General features: G+C 40.9%; 1 protein-coding gene across 10 annotated transcripts in view; it reads left to right on the forward strand.

The window, feature by feature from the left end:
• The window catches only part of LOC119174494 (uncharacterized), a 38,526-nt gene that overhangs the window by 733 nt on the left and 16,887 nt on the right, over positions 1-20,906 (forward strand). For 2 of the 10 annotated variants that reach the window (XM_075895539.1, XM_075895541.1), the window contains exons 2-20: positions 32-267; positions 1,415-1,512; positions 2,194-2,346; positions 2,581-2,626; positions 2,731-2,818; positions 3,351-3,502; positions 3,984-4,112; positions 7,661-7,777; positions 9,879-9,933; positions 10,019-10,067; positions 10,841-10,919; positions 12,380-12,495; positions 13,072-13,148; positions 14,554-14,592; positions 14,681-14,728; positions 17,589-17,633; positions 19,553-19,597; positions 20,331-20,387; positions 20,767-20,796. In XM_075895539.1, coding sequence (XP_075751654.1) covers positions 40-267; positions 1,415-1,512; positions 2,194-2,346; positions 2,581-2,626; positions 2,731-2,818; positions 3,351-3,502; positions 3,984-4,112; positions 7,661-7,777; positions 9,879-9,933; positions 10,019-10,067; positions 10,841-10,919; positions 12,380-12,495; positions 13,072-13,148; positions 14,554-14,592; positions 14,681-14,728; positions 17,589-17,633; positions 19,553-19,597; positions 20,331-20,387; positions 20,767-20,796 — 1,651 coding nt within the window. In that variant the 5' untranslated portion in view covers positions 32-39. The remainder of the gene's footprint in view (positions 1-31; positions 268-1,414; positions 1,513-2,193; positions 2,347-2,580; positions 2,627-2,730; positions 2,819-3,350; positions 3,503-3,983; positions 4,113-7,660; positions 7,778-9,878; positions 9,934-10,018; positions 10,068-10,840; positions 10,920-12,379; positions 12,496-13,071; positions 13,149-14,553; positions 14,593-14,680; positions 14,729-17,588; positions 17,634-19,552; positions 19,598-20,330; positions 20,388-20,766; positions 20,797-20,906) is intronic. The other 8 variants (XM_037425417.2, XM_075895540.1, XM_037425419.2 and 5 more) reach the window with 8 other exon arrangements.

A 20,906-nucleotide genomic window follows, 5' to 3' on the forward strand; every position in this document is an offset into this window, starting at 1 on the left:
CGACAAATCCACCCTGGTGTTACTGTCTCAGGTCCTGGCATGCTGGGGCACCACTCCGAGGCCCGGGCTTACGTTAATCGAGACGAGGAGGCGCAGCAACATGCCGATGTGTTCCTCGACTTCGACGACGATCCCGTCAGCAAGCAGGCCATACAACACGACTGGAGCGGAATGCTCTTCTCGCAGGAAGAGAACCCTTTCGTCGACGAAGACAATGATTTTATTCTCATCGCCGAGTGCAACGAAGTCCACGGGCCCATGCCACTCGTGAGTGAGCGCCCCTGTCGCTTTGTGTCGTCGTCCTATGTAGCTAGTTTCGTCGTTATGCAAGCGAAAATAACAAAAAAAAAACTAGCAGAAACACAGTTACACTATGTTCAACCGATCACAATAAGCAGTGCGAGCTGAGATTGTGCTGTACGCGAAAGTGAAGTTTCACCGGTTGGTGGTAGCGGAGTGATCTCAAGAGCAGAGCTTCGTCACTAACTTTTCCAGTTGGCGTCAGGGTGCTGCATTTATCGAACTATTGTGGCATACCTGTCGCGATGTGTCTCGGTCCATTAAAAGTGTAGCATTGCACGAGAATAACTCATTGGCGTCTACTTAAAAAAAAGAAAAAAAGCTTAACTCTTTATATGCTTTATAAGGAACACGCACTTCATGAAGTTATCAGGAAATAAAAACAATTTTTTGGTTCGCTTAATTACCTCTGCTTATTTGCAGGTAATTTATAACAAAACTCTTTTTACTTGTGCATTTTCGATGCTCTGAAATTAAAAACCAACAATTCGCAGTTGTAATATCACAGGCACATGACCTTTCTCTTAATTTCTCTGATTGTGCAAGCCTTTGTATTTGCAAAACCATGAAACATAGCCAGAGTGGGCCATATAAATCTACTGATGGCATCCTATTCTGCTGAGCACTGTTGAAACCTTGTCCTTGTGCTTAATTACTGCCATAAGGTTGCACTTATTTCGCCACGCCGCGGTGGCCTAGTGGCTAAAGTACTCAGCTGCTGACCTGCTGGTCGCGGGATCAAATCCCGGCTGCAGCGGCTCCATTTCGGATGGAGGCGGAAATGTTGGAGGCTCGTGTGCTCAAATTTGGGTGTCTCTTAAAGAACCACAGGTAGTCGAAATTTCCAGAGTTCTCCACTACGGAGTCTCTCATAATCATATGGTTGTTTTGGGACGTTAAACCCCACATATCAATCAATCAAGGTTGCGCTTATTTCACGGTGTTTATTTAAAATGTCCTTCGGGGTTGCGAAAACTGGGTTACTAAAAGCATTGTAATGTTTTGTGGGCTGAATTCATGTTGTGTAATAACTTAGCACATCATTAAAGGAGCATGTTATTCCCTCATCCAACAGTTTGTGCTATGAATGCTCACTGTTCATTTTTTCCTACAGGTAACTATACCTCACAACATAGGAGACAGGGTGGAGAACATAGACATCAATTCATTAGTAATCAGCATACTTTCAGTTGACTATCAGCAAGTAGGAGCGTGAGTATTCAATTCAAAAATATAAAATACGAGTACATGTTAAATCACACAGTAATAGTAGACTACACTGTGAATTTCTTTCAGTATTAGTGTACTGCAATTAGATGCAGTAAAATTGGCACCATTCATGAGTGACAGACATACTTAGTAAGCATCGAATGCACACAATTAAGCAATGGTAGTGCTAGTACAGTGGTATGCTCTTGCAGTGCTTTTCCATAATGTTGTACTCCTGTTAATTTTCTCTTCATTGAGCATCATGGCTCATTTCTTTCGTGTAAATGGCTGTGACAATTTTCTGCTTGTCATGAGGTCATGGGACCAAAGCAGCATGCCTGTCACTCAGTGTGACTTTTTGTATAGTTTGTTAACTTTGTATCATTTCACAACTTTACAAATGCTGCATCAATTTTTCTGACAAAAATGCTCTGTTCACCAAAACATTTAGGTCTTGGAATTGCTAATCTTTCACTCACCCTTTTTATGATCGAATTATGAAGTCAGTGCAAGCTATGACTGAATTTCTACACAACTCCTGGAGCTTGCAGTATAGGCAATATGAAGCAATGTTGCTTTAATAGCAGTGTGTTAGCCTGTGCATTCCTAAGTTTATCGCTGGTTATGCATCGCACCTAATCATAAATAATGTATTGGTTTTCTTACAATTCCTCATCTTTTCAGTTCATCAACATTCCCCAAGCTCGACAGCCAGATCCTGATGCCTAGTATACGAGATGATCTGCACATACTTGTCAACTACTCTGTCATGTTGGATCACAAAGCAAGGGGTTTTGTTCGTCCCATGTGTATTGCCTATGCATCATCTGACAAAGGGTATGGTATTGTGAAGTTGTGTGTATTGTAATATGACCCGGGAGTGTAGTATTTAATATAGGGTTTTGACAAGCTGAGGTATTCACCTATGCTAAGCTTATTTTTAGGGTACCATATAAACTTTTCTTTAGTATAGCAAGTGCTTTGAAGCTGTGTTGTGTTGATAATCATAACGTTTTCAGTCATTCATGCACCTTGCAGCATTTTTTAAAGGAAATTTATTCTAATTTTCAGGAAATTGGTAAAAAATGCACGCTACATTCGATCTGCACTGATTGAGGTATTGTAAACTTGACTTTGCTTGATCTTGTAGGATCTTTGTGTTTCATTTCTGTTCATGAGACATTTGTCTTTTTTGCCCTTTCTTGGACATTCCTATTCAAGGCATCTTTAGCTCTGAAGCTGTACAACATCAAATATTTTGTTCAAGGAATAAGAAATCTTCTTAAGGATGTCAAGCACACTAGAAGATGTATGTAGCTATCCTTTCATTTCTTCATACTGTTCAAACTATACATGCTGTGAAAATGTGTTTGAATGCTTGCTGTAATTAGTGTTATCCCTGAAATTCATTACAATGAAATACCATTAATCCTTGTGATACGTAAATAATTATTATGCCTGTATCTTAATTTACTTAGCTCTTCCTGATCCAGTCGCTGTTTGTGAAACCACAGTTGAATCAAGTCAGAAGCTGATATAATGACAGACCTAGCAGATTGCTAGAATTAAGTAAATCTGAGATGTTTCTTTTTTCGGCACGTCGTAAAAACTTTCTGGTAATAGATATGGGGGACAATTCTTTTTACTGCAATTCTTCATCATGTAGGAAAAATAAAATCGGCTAATAATGATGATTAAACTATTTGTATGTGTGCTGCAGCTTTATTTTTAAGGACATTTAACTGTTGACCTTTTTGGTGAAAGGTATACTTACATTATCTGTCGTGGTTCTTTACACAATAGTCAGCATAACATCTAGTTTTTTTCTCTTGTGCCACAAGTAAACATAGGGTGCAAGCAGCACCGCGACAAATTGAATGGATCGTCCATCTCTGAGGCAAGCTTTCACGAGTCGCTCAGCAAGTACGAAGACATGCTCGAATCTGCTCTGCAAGAGATCGAGGACTCTCTGGCAGCTGGCTGCCCATTTGATGCAAGTGCAATGTTTTTACTTGTCTTTTAAAAACTCACTTTTTCTTAACAAGCACTCTTTGTATTGTTATGAAATGCATGATGAAAAAATGGTAAACAAGGCAAGAAAAGTAATCGTACAAACGCCTTTGTTTTCTGGTGTCTTGTCTTATGGTGCAGTTCCTGTCGATGTGGAACAACTAGCACGGCTATTGGCTCTAATGATAATTAGGAATCAGAAACTGTGAAAGCTGTGCTAATTTCGTTCTTTAACCCTGGATAGCTCGAGCACCGTTCCATACTACGTAAAATTAGGATGAGTTCTTATATATATGTGGCTGTAAGGATTACATTTGTACAAAGAACAACAAAAAGTTGGGAGAAAAGTTGTCTAAGTATATGCATAGAAATATCAGTCTTTGTGGTCACCCAGCAGAGACATTGGGACATAAAGAATGCTAGCTATGAGCCTCGTCTATCACGCTCACCTGGTTGCCTTGTAGGCCGAACATGCTCAGCGCATTAAGTGCCAAGCCAAGGACTTGGTGCGTACTCTGCTAAACCTACCAAGGCTCAGCCCTGAACTGGAGAGATTCCTGCAGTTAGCTACCGAAAAGGAGCCACCTCACGAGGTCTGTGCTTCCCGTTTTTATTTTTTAAACATTCTTGTGCTACCGTGACCACTTTTCGCACAGGTTCTTGTGTGTGTGCACTGCCTTTCATGAGGTTTGACGTTTGCATTTGAGGCTGTAAAAAACTGTGGTGGCACATTCAACTGGCTCCTGGTTTGCATGCGGTGTTCTTTGCACCAATGTTGAGGTTTTCAACTTTGCTAACAGAGAAAGCGCACTCAAGTAAAATCTTTAGCTGCTCTCCAAGCAACTGCTTGGCATCTCTCTGTACTCTATAATTTAATGAAGGTAAAGGTAACACCAGAAATGTTATTGCTAGTGTATGTATATCTTTGGAGAACCAGAGTTCAGTTTATGTTATGTTCACAGACTGCTATTTCTTTCTATGGAAACTGTGTTAATATTATGGGTACATAAAATCTCTTGAATTAATAAAGCTATGTTTAAAAGCACAGATATAGGTAATAAATACCCTATAAAGTGAACTAGCCAATGACCAAAGCTGCCGCATCCTAATTGGTAGAGCATTGAATGCATTACTCGAAGGTTGCAGGTGAGGTCCCTGCCCATGGCAAGTTCCCTTATCATGCATTTTAATTTATTCACATCATAACTAATACAAATAACATTACTTATACTTTCTTTGACTTTCGTGTTTGTTAATTCTTATTAATGCATGGTCTCGCAGGGGAATTGAGCCCTCCAAATTTGCCCTCTTTTGTTTGTTTGATCATGTGACATGCTTTGGAGCTTATGCCATTGTGATAATAGTGGAGGCTTCCTGTGATGTGTAGGAACTGCGTGATTAAAAGAACTCTTAGGTATTTGCACTTGCCTCTTTATTGCCAGTATTGTGGTCTTATCAAGCCAACTAAGCCAAACCAAGCTAATTTGTATAATGTAGCGGCTGTATGAGAAAGTGTGCCTTCGTAGAAACGTCCAGAAATGGCAGTTTGCAACCAATCCTCTTTTCAAAAATATGACAACCTATGCTTAGTATAGTCTTGTGTTATAGCATGATGCTGTAGAAGTTGGAACAAAGCTGTGTGAAGAGGTCTATTGATTTTTTGGAGTGCTTGGGCAGTGGGCGTGTTCGCTTGCACTGTCTACTTTCCTGACAGACAGCTTATCGGCGCTTCTCGGGACGTGATAACATATCCTTTTGTCTTTTTGCCTGATAGTACTACCTGTTTTCTCTGTATTTCTTATCTGGAAAAGCTCGTGAACTAGCACCTTTGCGCTTGTAAGTTAGTTACATAGTACCAGCTGCTTGTCGGGGAGCTGGCCTTCATTGCATCTTTGCCAAGCTAACCCCCTGTTCATCCTCCTTCCTTCATCCTTGCCAGCTAGCCTTGAGGTGATAACACCCCAGCGGACTGTTTTGCCGTAGTGAAAAGCAATTGTGGGCCTTCGGTGCAGGATAGAAAGTCTCGTTTTGTTCTGTTGTCCTGTTCCTCTCGGTCAAGTTGCATTGCTTTCACATTTGAAACTTCTGTGCTTTGTTGTATAACTTTCTGACCGTTCTTGTAAAACTATGTGAAAGAAGGACTTTCTGGAAAAGAATGCTTTCCTACCTAAGTGCCACTAGTATTTGCATGGCCAGAGGGCTGGTCAGGGAGTTTTGCCCCCTCCAGCTCTCCCTGAAAATGGTTTGTAATAATGGACCAGAATGTTAACAAGAGAGAGATGATGATAACGTTTTCTGCTAATAATACCGGTGACCAATCGAGAATGGCACATGGTTTAAACGCTATATAAAGAAATAAATAGTATATAGCATTTTCCGTGCATTTATGGAGACATACGGAAAGAGCAAAGAGCAGCTCCTTTTATGACTATTGTCGTTCAGTTAGGCTATGTACAAGTCACATAACATTTCTTTGAAGCAGTGTAGTATAATTCATTGAAAATACTTTTTTTTTTCAATTAGAATATTACTAGGGGTGTGTAAATTGTTAGACTCATTTTCAGTTGAGTTCAAGTCGAATAGTGGCAAAAAAAGTTGCACCATCTCCCACTGAAGGGAGCCATGTGTAGATGCGAAGCAGCGGGCCCTGACGCTTACACAGGCGGCGACATTGATGCTGGCACTCACCGCAGCGTTGCGCTGCAGAGAAATCTGGGGGGGTGCAATGCATGCAGAGATGGACCGGTGTTTTTTACTGGAACATGCCAATCGCCACTAAGGGGAAATGAGAAACAGAAGACTCTGATTGCACATAGAGGCCCACAGTCCGCTTTTAGTTAAAGTGCACGCTGCGAATTTTTAGTGTTCAACAATGAGCAGGAGAAATCTCCTGTTTAACAATGCACATGGGGGAAGTGTGAGCAGTCAGGGTTTTCAATGAAGAGACTAGCTTGCAGAAGCTCCCTGCATCAGTGTTGCGAAACGACAGAGAGGGGTGGGTGGAGCGTAGGAGAGAAAAAAGAAGGGGGAGGGGATGGGCATGCGCAGTGGTGCGCGGACGCCACAGGATCAAGCTCGCTCATATTATGCTTCACATCTGGAACATTGAATGTTAGCACAAGTTTCGTTTACAGAGAGATGAATAAGGGTGCAGAATGCAAGAACAAAACGAACTTTGTCAGAACCACTTATTCTATTTAAGCAGCAATTCAATGTAACAGATTTTCGTTTAATGAGAGTCTACTACACTTGTATCATGATGTATTGTGTAGCTGGAAACTAAAGGTCCAGCTATACTAAAGTGTCCCTTGGCTGTCTAGCCAAGGGACATGAAAGGCAAATATTAAGCGGATGTTGATTGTTGAAATAGCGGTCCAGGAACCTCATGGGGCTACTTTTGGGCCAAGGAAGTGCTTGTATTGAAACAAAACCAGGTTTTAGTGGTCCGCATAACGTCAGTTCACTTTATATCACCTGTCTGAAAGTGGTCTTTTTGACATCACTGTTGCCGTGGCCAACTTTTACAGCCTTTATTGTGTGGCCAAAGACACTAGTAGCAGCAGATTGAAAGCAGCGGGAGCCACAGAAGCAGCAACAGCCATTGAACAATCTTCTGCTTGCTTGGGCCCCGCTGGGCCCGCTAGATGGCACCACCTATCCAGCCTAACCAGGCGAAAACGGAAGTTTTAACCACTCGTGCCATTCCTTATAGTAACTTCAGGCGGTTCTTTTTTCTATAAATCAAACGGAAATGGACAAGCAGCATTTTATTACGTAATGCACGCAAAGTATTTTTTACTGCAGCTGGTTTGATTACTAGTGATTGATTGTAGTCGGACGCTCTCATGTCATCGAGGTCATTTTTTAAATTCGTCCCACTTGTGGCGCACGTTGTGCGATTTAACCTAATTTCACGACAAGTAGGGTTCTGCTGTTAAAATTGACGTTTTGTATGTTGTCAAACATCGCGCTTTCACTCTTGACATAAATTGTTATTTGGCTTTAGTGGTCCCTGCAATAACAAAGCATTGCACATTTCAAGCGGTGTTGGAATTATTTGATAATGAAATGTAGTTGCTGCAGTTAATGTATGTAGAAATGACGTGGGAATGTCTAAAGCAGCAATTAACCTTGCTTTCAGCCCAGGGAGCTGAAGATCCCATTTCAGAGGGATTACGAGCTTGGCCTGGTGCCATTGCGAGACATCTGGAAGAAAGGCTTCATCCTCTGCATCTACTGGCTGTACGTCTCGTACAAGGTGATCAACCTTACAAGCACTGGTTTCTTGTTTTAGATGCGTGTTATGGCAACTTAGCTGATTGTGTTGAGCCACTGAGTTTGAAGAGGAAGGTTTGTTTCCCTTCCATGGCAGTGGCTATGTTTCGATGGGGGTGAAATGCACTAGCGCCCGTGTACTTGAGATTCAGGTCCACAATGAACGGTTCCAGCTGGTCCAAATTTATCTGGAGTCACCCGCAAATGGCACGTCCTATGATTATATTGTAGTGTTGCAGAGTTCATCAATCATAAGAGTTTCGAAACTTGCCATGGGCCTCATATATCAAGATCCGAACTCGCCATTGGGCGAAATCGCGGGGTTTTGCTAGTGTTGCGTCATTTGTTGAGCAAGGAACGCTTGTGACGGCGCCGGCGCTGCATGCAGCGTTGAGCAGCTTCGGAGAAACACATGCAGGGTAGCTCCGTGGCTTTTGATGTTTTGCGGTACTGCACCCAGATGGTGCGACAATTTGCAGGCCACTGCAGAATTGGCTATGAGCATGCCTATGTTTTGGAATGTAGTTTTGGAACCAGTATGATTGAAGAACTCTGGTTGGTGTGTAAAGCTCCAGAACTGAACTGGACTGTCCTGCTTCCCTCTGTCGTGCTTGTGCCCAAGTTTAGTGCTAGTAGGGAAGCCAATAAAGGCCCTCTGGTGGTAAGTTTCAGAACTAACTGCAGGAAGAGAGATAATGAAAGTCTTTATTTTGACAATGCAGCGTCAGAGAGGCGTCTATAGTCCAGAATTTCTTGAGCTCGGGCCACATCCTGGCTCATGTATCGTAATCTTGGTGGCATGGTTCTGTGTTCGTTAAGTTGGTCGGAAAATGCTTAAACTATTCCAAAAGGGGTTTTGCTTTAGGGGGAGGATACTAATAATGTACCACCGCTCTGAGAAATGATAAAAATTGTAGATTGTATTTGTGACTTAGGGTGATTAGTTACAGTGTGAAGTTTATTGTTTTTTTTTGCTATCAAGATATTTTTGCTTTTATTTTATGTATTTTTATTTGTGCAGATGTGTTGTGCAGCCTGTGGCATTTGGCTATTTTAACTGTGCATTTATGACCCAAGCTTTCTTTGTGTAGTACGTAACCATTTCAGAAGTGTTGTGTTTTATTCAAAATGACATGCTTTAAATATAACGTGAATATAAAGAAAAGTCACCAGTGAGGACGACATTCCGTAGTGTATAAACAGCTAGGTGAGCGATGTTGCCTTATCGCATTAGAAACGATCGGGTCAAGATTGTTTTCACAAAACGTCAACAGCATGTTGCTTTAACAACAGATGACTTGAGTTCCCCAGTCTGCAAGTTCAAATGTGGGAGCACATCTTAGCAGCAATAACTTAGCGGCAATAATTACGGCGTCGGCAGACGTACTCTCGACACTTCTTACCGATTGAGTCATCAGCGAATGGGCATCAGTGCGCTGCTGAGACGCCTCCTCTTTTCACTGTAGACAGACCTCTATTTATGCAGCACTGTGTTTCCTCAATTGTTACTCTCCTCCACATCAGGCTTCCATTGTTCCCTTTTGCATTCATCGCTATGGCCTTAATTCATTTTCCCCTGTGTTCTACGCTCATTTTCTTTCCTTAGTCTCTGAGCCAACTGTTCGCTCGGTTAACTTATGCTGACGTGTTTTACATTCAAGTGGGCATTTATGAATAGTACTTCAAAATTTTATGTGGTTTAGACTATATGAAAAGAATACAGATCTGAAGAAGTGAATAAGAAATTTAGTTGAAAGTGTAACAGTGGGACAAGTATAAACAATGCGACAGGTAGTTCGTGAGTTAAAATATTCAAGAGCAAACAATTCTTGCAGCATAATTTTTTTATCTGAGCAATACTGAAAGTTATAGTAAGCTGGATCACTTATGGAACCTGGCTTGCATTTTCACTTTATACTGTAACAACATGTTAGTTTTTACTAAGTGCTATCCAAAGAAGTGCAGCAAAGATTTCTTAATGAAGTTACACCTGTGAATTTGAAGCTCATTTCATGTAATATGTCACCAAATCTAAATGTGTGCATAACTGCATTGATTTTATGGCTGCTGTCTCTGTCTTCCAGTTCTTCCGGAGGAGAGCAGAGAGTGTTGCCATGTGTCTCCTGCAAGAAAAGCCATGTAGGTACACTATATTTTTAGTGGGATCAATTTTAACAGAGGCTATCATTGTGAAATGTTTGACTTGCAACATCTTTACTTGCAGTGTCTTCATTACGTTACGGTGCCTGTTTGAGGTCAACAGACTCGACAAGGTGGGCACCGGAATCCTTGGTTTGCTTTACTCTCTCTCGTGAAGGATGATGGATCTTATTGTTTTTTTTTTATTTATTATGTCACCCTGTTTAAGCCATTAATGTCTGGGTTGTAAGGATCTTTTCTCAATTTGTATTGACCTTTATCATTTTTTACTGCTTCGCAGCACACATTTTCGAAACTTGCCTCAAGGTGGTCCTTAACCACTTTTCTAAGTTATCGTCAATTGACCTCAGTATCTCAGTACATTGCTTGACAAATTGATTGCTGCAAAAATTTTTCAAATTTATCAACAATGTGTAGTCCAAAAGACCCGTCACACATTTCACCTGCTTTCTCTCATACCAGTGGCATATTGGAAAGTGCACAGAAGGGAGCTACATCACGCGTGCGTCATGGCTCTGAGCGTAGGTCATGAAACACAACTTAAAGCCACCGCGTATAAAACCTCATTACCAGGCTTTACCTTGTGGCCGCTTGGCACAATCTGAAGCTCCATTGACCAGCGTGCATCGTGCATTGATGTCCCCTCTTTGCCCACAAAGGTGGTGTGGTTGTGGAGATGGCAAATGACTGCCATCTTACCGCCTTTTCTTCCTGAGGAAAATGATGGGACGCAGCAAAATATGTAAACATGAATTTAAACTCGGAACACTGACAATGGAATGCCTACTCAGTGCTTCTTGTTAGGCCACTCATTTTTGCAAAAGAAGATCGCGGAACCTTTGTTTCTTTTATAACTTGTATCGTTTATTCCTCTTTTTTTTTCCAGGGCATCAGCTTCTAGCCTTGTTTCGAATGGTCATGTGTCGTCTCATGACAAGTGCTCAAAGTCTAGTCAGCCAATGTGTGTAAGTGCAGCCTTTTTTTTAAGAGGGCGCATCAATATATTTTAGGATACTCTTTAAATGACACTCTCATTTCTCATATTTAAAAAACAAACTGAGAAGTGGGCGGTTTACTTCGCAGGCAATTTTTTGATTAGGGGACTTCCTGCTAGCCGAGGTGGTATTGGTCCCCCTTTACCTCTATTATCACTTTGACAGAACAAATTCTAGGAAAACAGCGTGATGATTTGTATGACTGAAAGCGATGCATAAAGGGATAATAATAAGCAGAAGCATAGAAGTGTGCCCTTTGTACTGATGATTGAAATTAAAATTGTTCCTGCAATAGTTCTTGTTGGGTTACAACATGTAAATAGTTTTTGAAATACTAGATTGATAATGAATAATGTAGTTTTATTGCAGTTTGCACATTAACATTCTGGTATATTGTGCACCACAAATATGGTGACTATTGTAAAAGGAAACATGCTTTAAACTGGTCGGCTCTGTTGCTGCCAAAGGTAAATGGCATTTGACAATAGTTTTGTCTTTTGCAAACTGTTGACATTTTTTGTCGACAGATGATGTGAGGAATTCAAAATTTCACAATTTTGCGAAGAGAACATGGTCTTTTCCTGGTTTTTAACAAGTTTACTGGCCATCGTGACATTGGTTCGCCATAATTTCATGAACGTAAAGGTTGAAATGAGAGAATTGGTTTCTTCGATGTTTTTTCGTCAAACAAGCAAAAGGTTGCTTGTGTACTGATCGACCAGTGCAGCACCTGGTAGCTGGAACATTCTGCTACTCTTTAGAAAGTTTTGGTTTTGATTCTTACGGAGAATCACTGCAGAGTGTCCACGTGATATTTGTTTAGTAGCCCAACAAAGAGCACAACCTGGAAGCAGGGATGCCTCAGTGCTCTTCTTTGTAATATCCCATTCGTGGCTAGAGTTCAGCTCACTGTAGATTGAAAAGAGGGATAAAAGCTGTTTATTATTCATAATGTGAACTTATGATGTTGAGTAAACGAAGGAAGGGAATTTCTGACAGCTCATTTTTTTGTTTGACACAACCATAATGCAAACCAGTACACGACAATGCCAAAGAAGGCATTGGGAATGTTAGCTGTATTGTTCTGGGTGTACTGCAGTAATTGTGATATAGATGTGATAGTAAATACGGCTGACTTTCAGCTGGCAGGAGACAAACCTGCAACTTTCGTATCCAAAGGTCCCAGGTTCAGTTCCGGCCAGTGGCAAGTTCGTCCACTTCACTTTCCTCACATTAATGTCTTAATTATTACAATACACTTGAAACAGAACAATTAACCTTCCCTACACTTTCCTTGGCTTCATTGTTTCATTGTAATGAAGAGTGTAACTTGAAACTAAAATTTGCAAGAAATATAATAGAAGCATTTACTTGCACTAGTAGTTTGCGTAATTCTAGTACTGGTCTTCTGTATGCTGTTCTTTTTCCAGATATACTACCGCCTTGCTCACCCCGAGTGCCTGCCATTTGAAAAGGCGGCCAATGGCGTGTGGGATGTGGACAGTGGATTTCTCGACTGCTTTTCTCATCTCCACCTTGAGAAAGGGTAACAGGAGCGTGTTTGCATGGACCTTTTATCAAGCCCGTAGCCGGGGTCTCCGAAAACGTTTTTTGCTGCGGGCCTGCCTCTCATATTTCTCGTGTACACTGAAATGTCTGTAATTGCATCAAGCACAATCGGTGGTGGCCCTTGTCTTTTTGGAGAGGTCCGAGTGTTGAACCACAACTTTCAAGATGGGAGAAATCTGTAAAGTGCATGTTGCTTTCAGAAAATGTCGGGAATTACATCTCCTAAAATTATCACTGGCAGAACAGGCCACGTTAGGGTTGCAGGTGAAAAGGCAAGCCAATGCTGAAAAATAACCGATAGGATGAGAAAGTTAGTACATGCGTTTCACGGATTTCACTGTGGGGAGAAAGGCTGGAATGCAGGGGCGACACGACTTGTTTATTTGCATATTCATTCTGTCTCGCGTTTCATGAATATAGTGGTTCGATTCTATAACGAGTTGTTTGCCGAAAAAATACGGTAAACTGATTAAAATTTATTCTAGCGTATCTCCTTCAAGTATTGTGTGGTGGAAATGCCTCTTCTTGCTTTGCATGCCCGCTTGATTTGCAGTGCAGTTGAAAGAGAGAAAGAGAACGGAAGCGTCAACCACTCGTTAGCAAGCATGCCACTGCCTGAGGAACTATACAGTAAGTTGCAGTTTCAGTCTCGGTGATTTTTAAGGTGTCTCAAAAGCTTACATGCGAGTGGTTTTATGTGGACTTCACGTTTCATTTGTGTCCGCCGCAGTGGTGTAGCTGAGTTTGATATCGGCCGCAGTGGTCCCATTGCAACTGAGGTGACATGTCAGAGGCCGTGCGATGTCAGTGCACGTTAATGAACTCCAGATGGTCAAAATTTTCAATGTCTCCATGACAGCATCCCTAGTAATCATACTGTAGGTTTGGGACATAAAAGTCCAGATTCCAATATTATTGTCTCATTTGCGAATTCAAACAAGCTGGAGCCCTGTGCTGGTATTTTACTTGCATAATGTACGCAATGTGATAGTATTCACTGTACTTTGTGAAAGTACACATCTGTCCATAGACTAATTCAAAATATTGAATTATTACAAATATGTATAAAAAGGACCATGTAGCAAGTGACTTGCACTGTCCACTATGCTTGGGCTGGTTAATCAAATGATTTTTTTCCAATTTTTTTCCTTTGTGGACTTAACCTGTGATTTGAGCAACACTTTGCCTGTGTTTCATCCAGTATTATTGTGTTCTTGGTTTTGTGTTACTGTATCAAGATCTTTGACAAGCATTGTCACAATATTACCGCTCTTGTTTTTGTTTATTCTGCATGTCCATGACATTTCCGTTTGAGGCCCATGCGAGCTTCTGTGCCAGTTGAGTTACGGCAGTGGTTGTGCCCTGGTTTACTTTACGGGGTGTACTACAGATATACCCGATTAAGTTAACAAGAGGACGACTGTTGTCATAGCTCAATTGGTAGAGGATTAAATCGGTTGTTCAAAGCTTACAGGTTCAGTTCCTGCCATAAGCAAGATGTCTCTTAGTCCACAATTATTTCTTCATTTGTATATCGCAGTGAAGGGTTCGGGACATCTTCCCTTGAGGAATGGAAATAGTTGATGAAAGCCTAAAAAAATTCATCAATAGATGGACATTAAATGAAGGCACTCAAATTACACGAAACTCACAGGCTACCAGGTTTACCACTAACCTACGCTTCGACGGGGCACACACCACACTTGTGGACGCTGGATTGTCGATGACTGTTCGGCTTATGTGTTCACTGCTCCTTTTGAAATTATGTCTGTCACAGATAGTGTCACAGATGGTGCAACATGTTACACAGCACGTATTATGCCATCCGCCCGATGGGCGTAACTCCTACAACAGTTATTACTATAAATAATGGCCTCTATACTTTGCTTCTCTTTATTTTCTCTTGGCTCTCATTAAGATTGTGTCTAATGAAGAAAAATTAGTCCTTAAATTCCACCTGTTTTGTTTATACCAATTTCTCGGTTGTGTGTTTTAAAATCTTAAAATTTATATTGTAATGCTCTTTCACTTCCAGGCAGGTTTGAAGCTGAAAACACAAAAATGAGCGAGTCTGGTAAGTTGTTTGATTGTACTGTTCCTCTGTAAAAAATTTTCTGTACTTAAGGAACTTAACTGCTTCCTTCAATAAACTTGACACGCAGAGAAAGGCAGCTCTGTCATGGAGACTCAGTGCAAGACAAAAGGAGCAGGTATGTTTTGGGTTTATGCATTCAATTGTTCAATTGTTAACCCTTCAAAGGCCCTAGGACAGTTAGGTTTGTACCTGAGAAAGATCACTTTTTCTACTACTGACAAACCTAATGCATCTAAGATTTTCATGTAGTGGATGATAGTACTGTACTAGAGTTTCTGATAAGCACCTCTACCTACCAAACTCGATTGACCGACTAAGGTACTAAATCTTGGGGTTGTTTTGATGCTGTTTTTAGTCCAAAGCATTGGCCTAGCTGTGATGAGATTTCAGACTGCACAAGAAGCCTGGCTTGAAACATTAAAGATACATGGCTGCTTCTATTCGAAATGGTATTTTTGAATAGCGAGCGGATGCATTACGCGAAGTTGGCTACAGTAAATTTTTACGCTGAAGCTCTGTTTGTAAATATCGCTACCACACGGAAAATGAGCACTGCCAGGAAATGATGCACAATCCAGAATTTTCAGAGCCAGCACAATTACTCTGCATGAGCTTTGAGTTTGTGCAGTGCCAATGCTGGGCTTGTGAGTCTCGAGACTGTGGTTAGGGACTGCTAACCATCAAGAACACAGGTCATCTTTTTCGATATTAGTGAAAAGGTTAGTAAGAAAGCTTTGTAGTCAGTTTTGTGAATATTGATTCAGTAATAATGTACTAATCATTTAAAACCAATTTATGGAAAGACAAATTTTCATGGCAGCTCACTTATAAGATGTATGTATGAATTGTTGCTTTGGTAGAATGCTTGCTGCCTGTGTAATCATTAAGGCTTTTAAGCAGAGAGCACGAAAGAGGTTTGTTGATTGTAATTTTTTGCTGCTCATAAAGCAGATAAGGCTAGGGCACAAAGAGCGTTAATGCTGATTCCACTGATGGGACTATCAGAAGAATGATGATTAAATGGAGCAGAAAAATATTGTCTTGCAGTATGTCTTTTTATGCTAAAACCATTGTTTCATGTAATTTCAAATTTTATATTATTGTTCATCTTACAGACAGGAGGGATAACTAGTATCACTTGCTTACAGTTACTATTCTTTTGACTTTTTGCCTTGTAATTATGCCTTCAGCATTATTACCTCTTAAACGAAAATTCATTTACATGTGTCATATCTTCATAATGTACTGGAGGTGCCACATCATTTAATTTTATTAAACATAGCATGAGCATGTAATGCATGGCCTGTGTCAGTGCTGTGCATGTGGCAAAAAGCTTCTGGAAGGCTCTGCAGTGTTGTCTACTCCGTGCTTGCTGTGTGCTCGTTGATTGTTGATAATGCTGCTTTTCTTTTAGTTTGTCTGTGCCACTCCATGGTAGAAGCTGGACATTCCGAAATTACCAGCATTTTGCTGACCTATCACCTCTGTCATGTTCATCTTAATATTGTCGCCACTATCATATTATTTATCGGCTTTCTGCACAGTCCCATAGGTACCCTGCCCAGTATATGCACTCAGCATAGTAGTACTACAAAAGCGGTACGGGGACGTATTCAGCTAGGTGTAACTCCTGCCTTTTCACTACCCTATAGTTAAAGTTGGCTCTGGCATAGGTTTGGGCATGCATGATCTGTGAGTGTAGGAGGGAATAAAAGTGGAAAGAGCTCAGATTTACTTTCAAGCACATCATTTGTAATACTTGCACAGAGCTTGCGTGAGATTTGGGTGCGTCACTGAAGTTTAGGAATGCCACTTTCTTTATTCCTTGGGAGTGCACCTTACCAGGCAGGTGGGCACGGGATTAAGATGGAATAGCGCTGGACACGGGATGGTGAAAGAACGACATACAAGGGGGATGAATATTGTATATTCCTGAAATATAGGTAATGCATGTTGCAGCAATGAACCCGTGGTCGTTATCGTTTGACATTTCTACCACTCAAAAAAGACGAGGGCAGAAGGAGGTATGATGATACGGGCAGTGAACTTTCAACTCATTTATTCAGAGATAGACGTAGCAATATATAGTGACTTGTGACATGCGCAGACACAGTTACATGCCATACGCTAAATGCTTTACAGGAGTCCTGCACACAACCTCACCAATGTGCAGCAAGTCCTGCATAGGGCAGACGGGGTGGTGCCTGAATGATTGATTCAGGGAACGCGAACAAAAGTTTAAAAAAATGACGTTTTGGCACACCTGCATGCGCACTGTAAAGATTGCACGTGTAAACCACGATTTCAGGGGATGAGATTCTGAGCAGAAGGCAAGACCAAATAACTCGAGAGCTATTAGAAGCTCATTTTATGAGAAAGAAAAGCGATGAATGTGACAGTCATACTTCTATGAGATTATTTCAGTTAGAAACTCATTTCTTCTAGTATAAGTGGATGTCCCACTAGACTGATAAGCAGATGTGTCTACACATGTCACAAGTCACTATATAGTATTGCTATGTCTGTCTCTGGAAGAATGACTTGAAAGATTGCTGTCCACGTTGGCGTACTTCCCTCGGTCCTCGTCTGTTTTGTGTGGTCGAGATGTCGAACTGTAAGCACCAACTAGACCAAACTCGAGTTCTCCTGCAGCAGTTGTTAGTTCGGCGCCTTTGTCGTTCTTTTACTAACCTGTGTACTATCCTGTGTCCAGTGCTGTTTATACCCGTTTTGTTCCTTCGTCATCAAGTATCTTTTGTTGGTTTCACTTAAAGTGCTTCAAAAGTTTGAAGGCTCCTGCAATTATGGGTGTAATGGGATTCAGTGGAGGGTGCAGAATGAAAGAAATGGACGCTGATTTGGAAATGAGGGGTCCATGTTTTTATAGGTTAGTCTGTAGATATGATAATTTTAAGACAAGGCTTTTGTTGCATAAGATGGGCTAACTTTCTTGCTGTTACTGTCTTTCCTTGTAGCAACTTCGTGGAGGTTTTGGCATATCAGGCAAACAAGCCAGAAAGGTAGATACAAAACTGTAATGTTTCTGACATTGTCTTTTGTTGCATAACGAACCTAGAACTACTTACACTACTCGTTAAACTTACATTCATGCACCATGACCAAAAAGCAAATAACATCTGCCTTTTGTCTTTGCATCTTGCTTTTAGTCTGCTTTAATTTGTCACAAGTGTGATTTGTGAAACCAGAATTTACTTTCTTGTTGATGTATTATAAGAGTAATGCTACATTTATTTAGAATGTTAAGTCAATGTTTTGAAGTATTACTTGCATTTTAGGGCCTGAGAAATTAGCAGCAAAAAAATTCTATGCCAGAGCGCGTCCAAAGACGTATTGTATGATGATCCAGAGTATGCCGCGCCGCCCCGACCTCTTTATGGTGAAGTATAACTCGGAGAGACTTAGAGGATCAGCCCTTCAGTCGGGAATCAAAATTAAAGATGGCAGCAGAAGAGCTGCTTTTAATAAAGCATGCTCACACTATGTTTCTTATAAAATGTCCTATTGATTATGGATACATTCGCTGTTTTTATTTGCCCTTGTCGGGCAAATAAAAAGTGAATGACATTGGAAACGGCAGGAGGGGAGAGGAGTCGCTTGCTTGAGTATTGGTGCATACTTCAAATCGCCCAAAAAAAAGGGAGGGGTAGGGGGTACTTGCTCAGCATTTTACAGTATGTGTGTAGGTTGTCGCTTTGGTAACAAAAGATAGCCATCGCAAATTACTAATGCATTTTTGTATGCTTCAGCAATTTTTTTTATCTGGAAGAGTCGACTGAATGAAGTAGATTGAGCCATTCCATGAATTTAAATTCAACTCAGTTGCATAGCTTTGCTATTGTAGTAAAACAGCTCTAGGTGGGTGCTAGGAAGGTGTGCATAATTTCTATTTGTTAGATTTGTGTGTGCTGAATTCTTACAGTGGTATTGAAGAACTTGGAAAGAGCAGCTTTGTATAATTGTGATAGGCTGTTCCATCTGTTTGCCTGGTGTTATATGCTGATGTTTACGTCTTTTGTACCCACCTGCTAAAATCCCTCCAGGGGATTGCAGTACCAATAATTAAATAAATAAATAAATAAATATATTGCAGCTTTGTTCTACCTGTATTCTTGTAACTTAATTGATCTTGCACACCTTCAACATATGTATGACTTAGGATGCCATGCCCATCATTAAACTGGCAAGTGTTATCAGTGGGATAATTATCAGTGGCTTGCAATGAGCCTTTGCCTTTAAAGAGTAGAGAATGTATTGAAAATCTTTAGCCCTGTGTAGTATTGGTCTTAAAGGGCTGACATAGACCAATGTGTAGTTGCTTAAGGCAGGTCTTGTGTGCTTTTTATTATAGCTTTTGTAACTACACCAGCAGCGGCAGTTTTTTTTAAGCTGTGGAGTTCTCATTAATTTGCCGATGTCAACTAACACATAGCATATCAGCCAGATTTTTTTAATTAAATGGGACATTATTTTCATGGCAAATTATGTTTGCATAGCTTTTTCTCAAAATTTCTGAGATCAAGTATTAATTTGCTGATTTAAACCACACATCAAAATTTTTCAACAGGAGCTACTTGTCAGTGGAATTATAGGAAGAAATACTAGAAGATTAGGTTAGTAGAGTTCTGTAATTAGTACCGGCTTTCAAGAGAACATGGGCAATTCTAAATTTAGACTTCTCATACACTGGTGATCTGTACATGTTACATTTCGAAAAACTTTCAGAGGTAGTTTATGCCACGTGTTGTAACAGAGATGTAGAGTGGGTAAATATAAAAAGGAAAAAAAAATGTAATCCTGAGCTTCTGGTTTGGTGCAATGTAGACGAATTTCTGGATAGTTTTGCATGCTATCAATGTGTCTTTATGTACTGCATGCTGTCCTTAATGTCGTGCTGCTCCGGCTGCTGCTTTGCGCGTAGATTCATCAGGACAGAGGTCATCCAGGATGCGGACTACGTGGAGAGGTGAGGCAGAGTGAACCCTTTGGCACAGCCATGCGCTTTTCATGCATGCGAGCAGGTATGCTTGCTTTGGGCAAACTAACTCTCTTTTCTCATTGAAAACCCTGGTGGTATGGTCGGTGTTAGTCACACATGTCACTGTGATGGGTCTGAATTGGCTTATTTCATTCTAGAAACTCGTTTTGTTGATTCCTAACTCTCTTTTCTCATTGAAAATCCTGGTGGTATGGTCGGTGCTAGTCACATATGTCACTGTGATGGGTCTGAATTGGCTTATTTCATTCTAGAAACTCGTTTTGTTGATTCCTTGACTGGGAGGGCTATCGCACGAGTACTTCTCCTTCAGATCATTTACCTGTTGTCTAGCAATCAGCTGGGCTACACACTAAGCACTTTTGCACTGACATCCACTGACAAAAACGTAGTACCTAGCGAATTGCGTCGGGTAAACGAACATTTGGGAAGCAAGGGAATCGCATCCGCTCGCCTCAGGATACCAAAATGTTCAAATGAAACACGAGCTGTCGCATCACCTTTGAAGCTTAATGGGGCTTGAGATAAGTCTGGATTAATAATGAAGTCAAGAACTGCTACTTGTTGATGGTTAGCTTACCAAAGTGATCTCAGTTTGATGTGGTGCATTCTTTCTACTGCCAAGTTTGCAATAAGAATGGTAACCATTTTCTACACGTTTGCTTGACAGGTACCTGCTGTGCTCTTATTTCTTTTCTTTCAGAGCAGTTACTATGGCAAAGAAAATGCAGTGGGAGTGGGAATAACATCGAAGAGCCCGGTAAATGTCTAGACCTGGTTTTCTGTGTGTCTTATTAGTCAGCAGCTGGCTCGCTTACAACTTAACGGTATTTAACGTAAACACTAGATTACAAACAAACTAGAGGAGATACATGCCTATGTGCACGTCTTCTCGTCTGTCTGTTGTTTAGCGTTTGCACTGAATACCATTGTGACTGACTTGTTCCAACTCGCCCAACGACCAACATCGTTGGATCACAACTGCTGCGTCACTCAAGCTGGTTAACTTGCTTTTCTTGCCCAATTTACACGCTACTGCATTCTCTGCCAGCATGTGCATACGTGACTAATAATGGTTTCCTCGTTGTTTCACACTCGTCTCTTTGTTTCTTTGTTTTTTTACTAACTGTTGCTCTTAGAGAAGGTTCAAGCCCCGAAAGTGTGCGTGTGTAAGTTTGCGTGAGCTTTTCATACTTCACGAGCCGTGTAACATTGCATAACATGATCCTCCGACATACAGTACTCACTCGGTGATTGCTAACCCAGTTTTTACGTTTTA

The sequence above is a fragment of the Rhipicephalus microplus genome, chromosome 5 (assembly GCF_043290135.1).
Source record: "Rhipicephalus microplus isolate Deutch F79 chromosome 5, USDA_Rmic, whole genome shotgun sequence".
In the NCBI taxonomy this organism is placed as follows: Eukaryota; Metazoa; Arthropoda; class Arachnida; order Ixodida; family Ixodidae; genus Rhipicephalus; species Rhipicephalus microplus.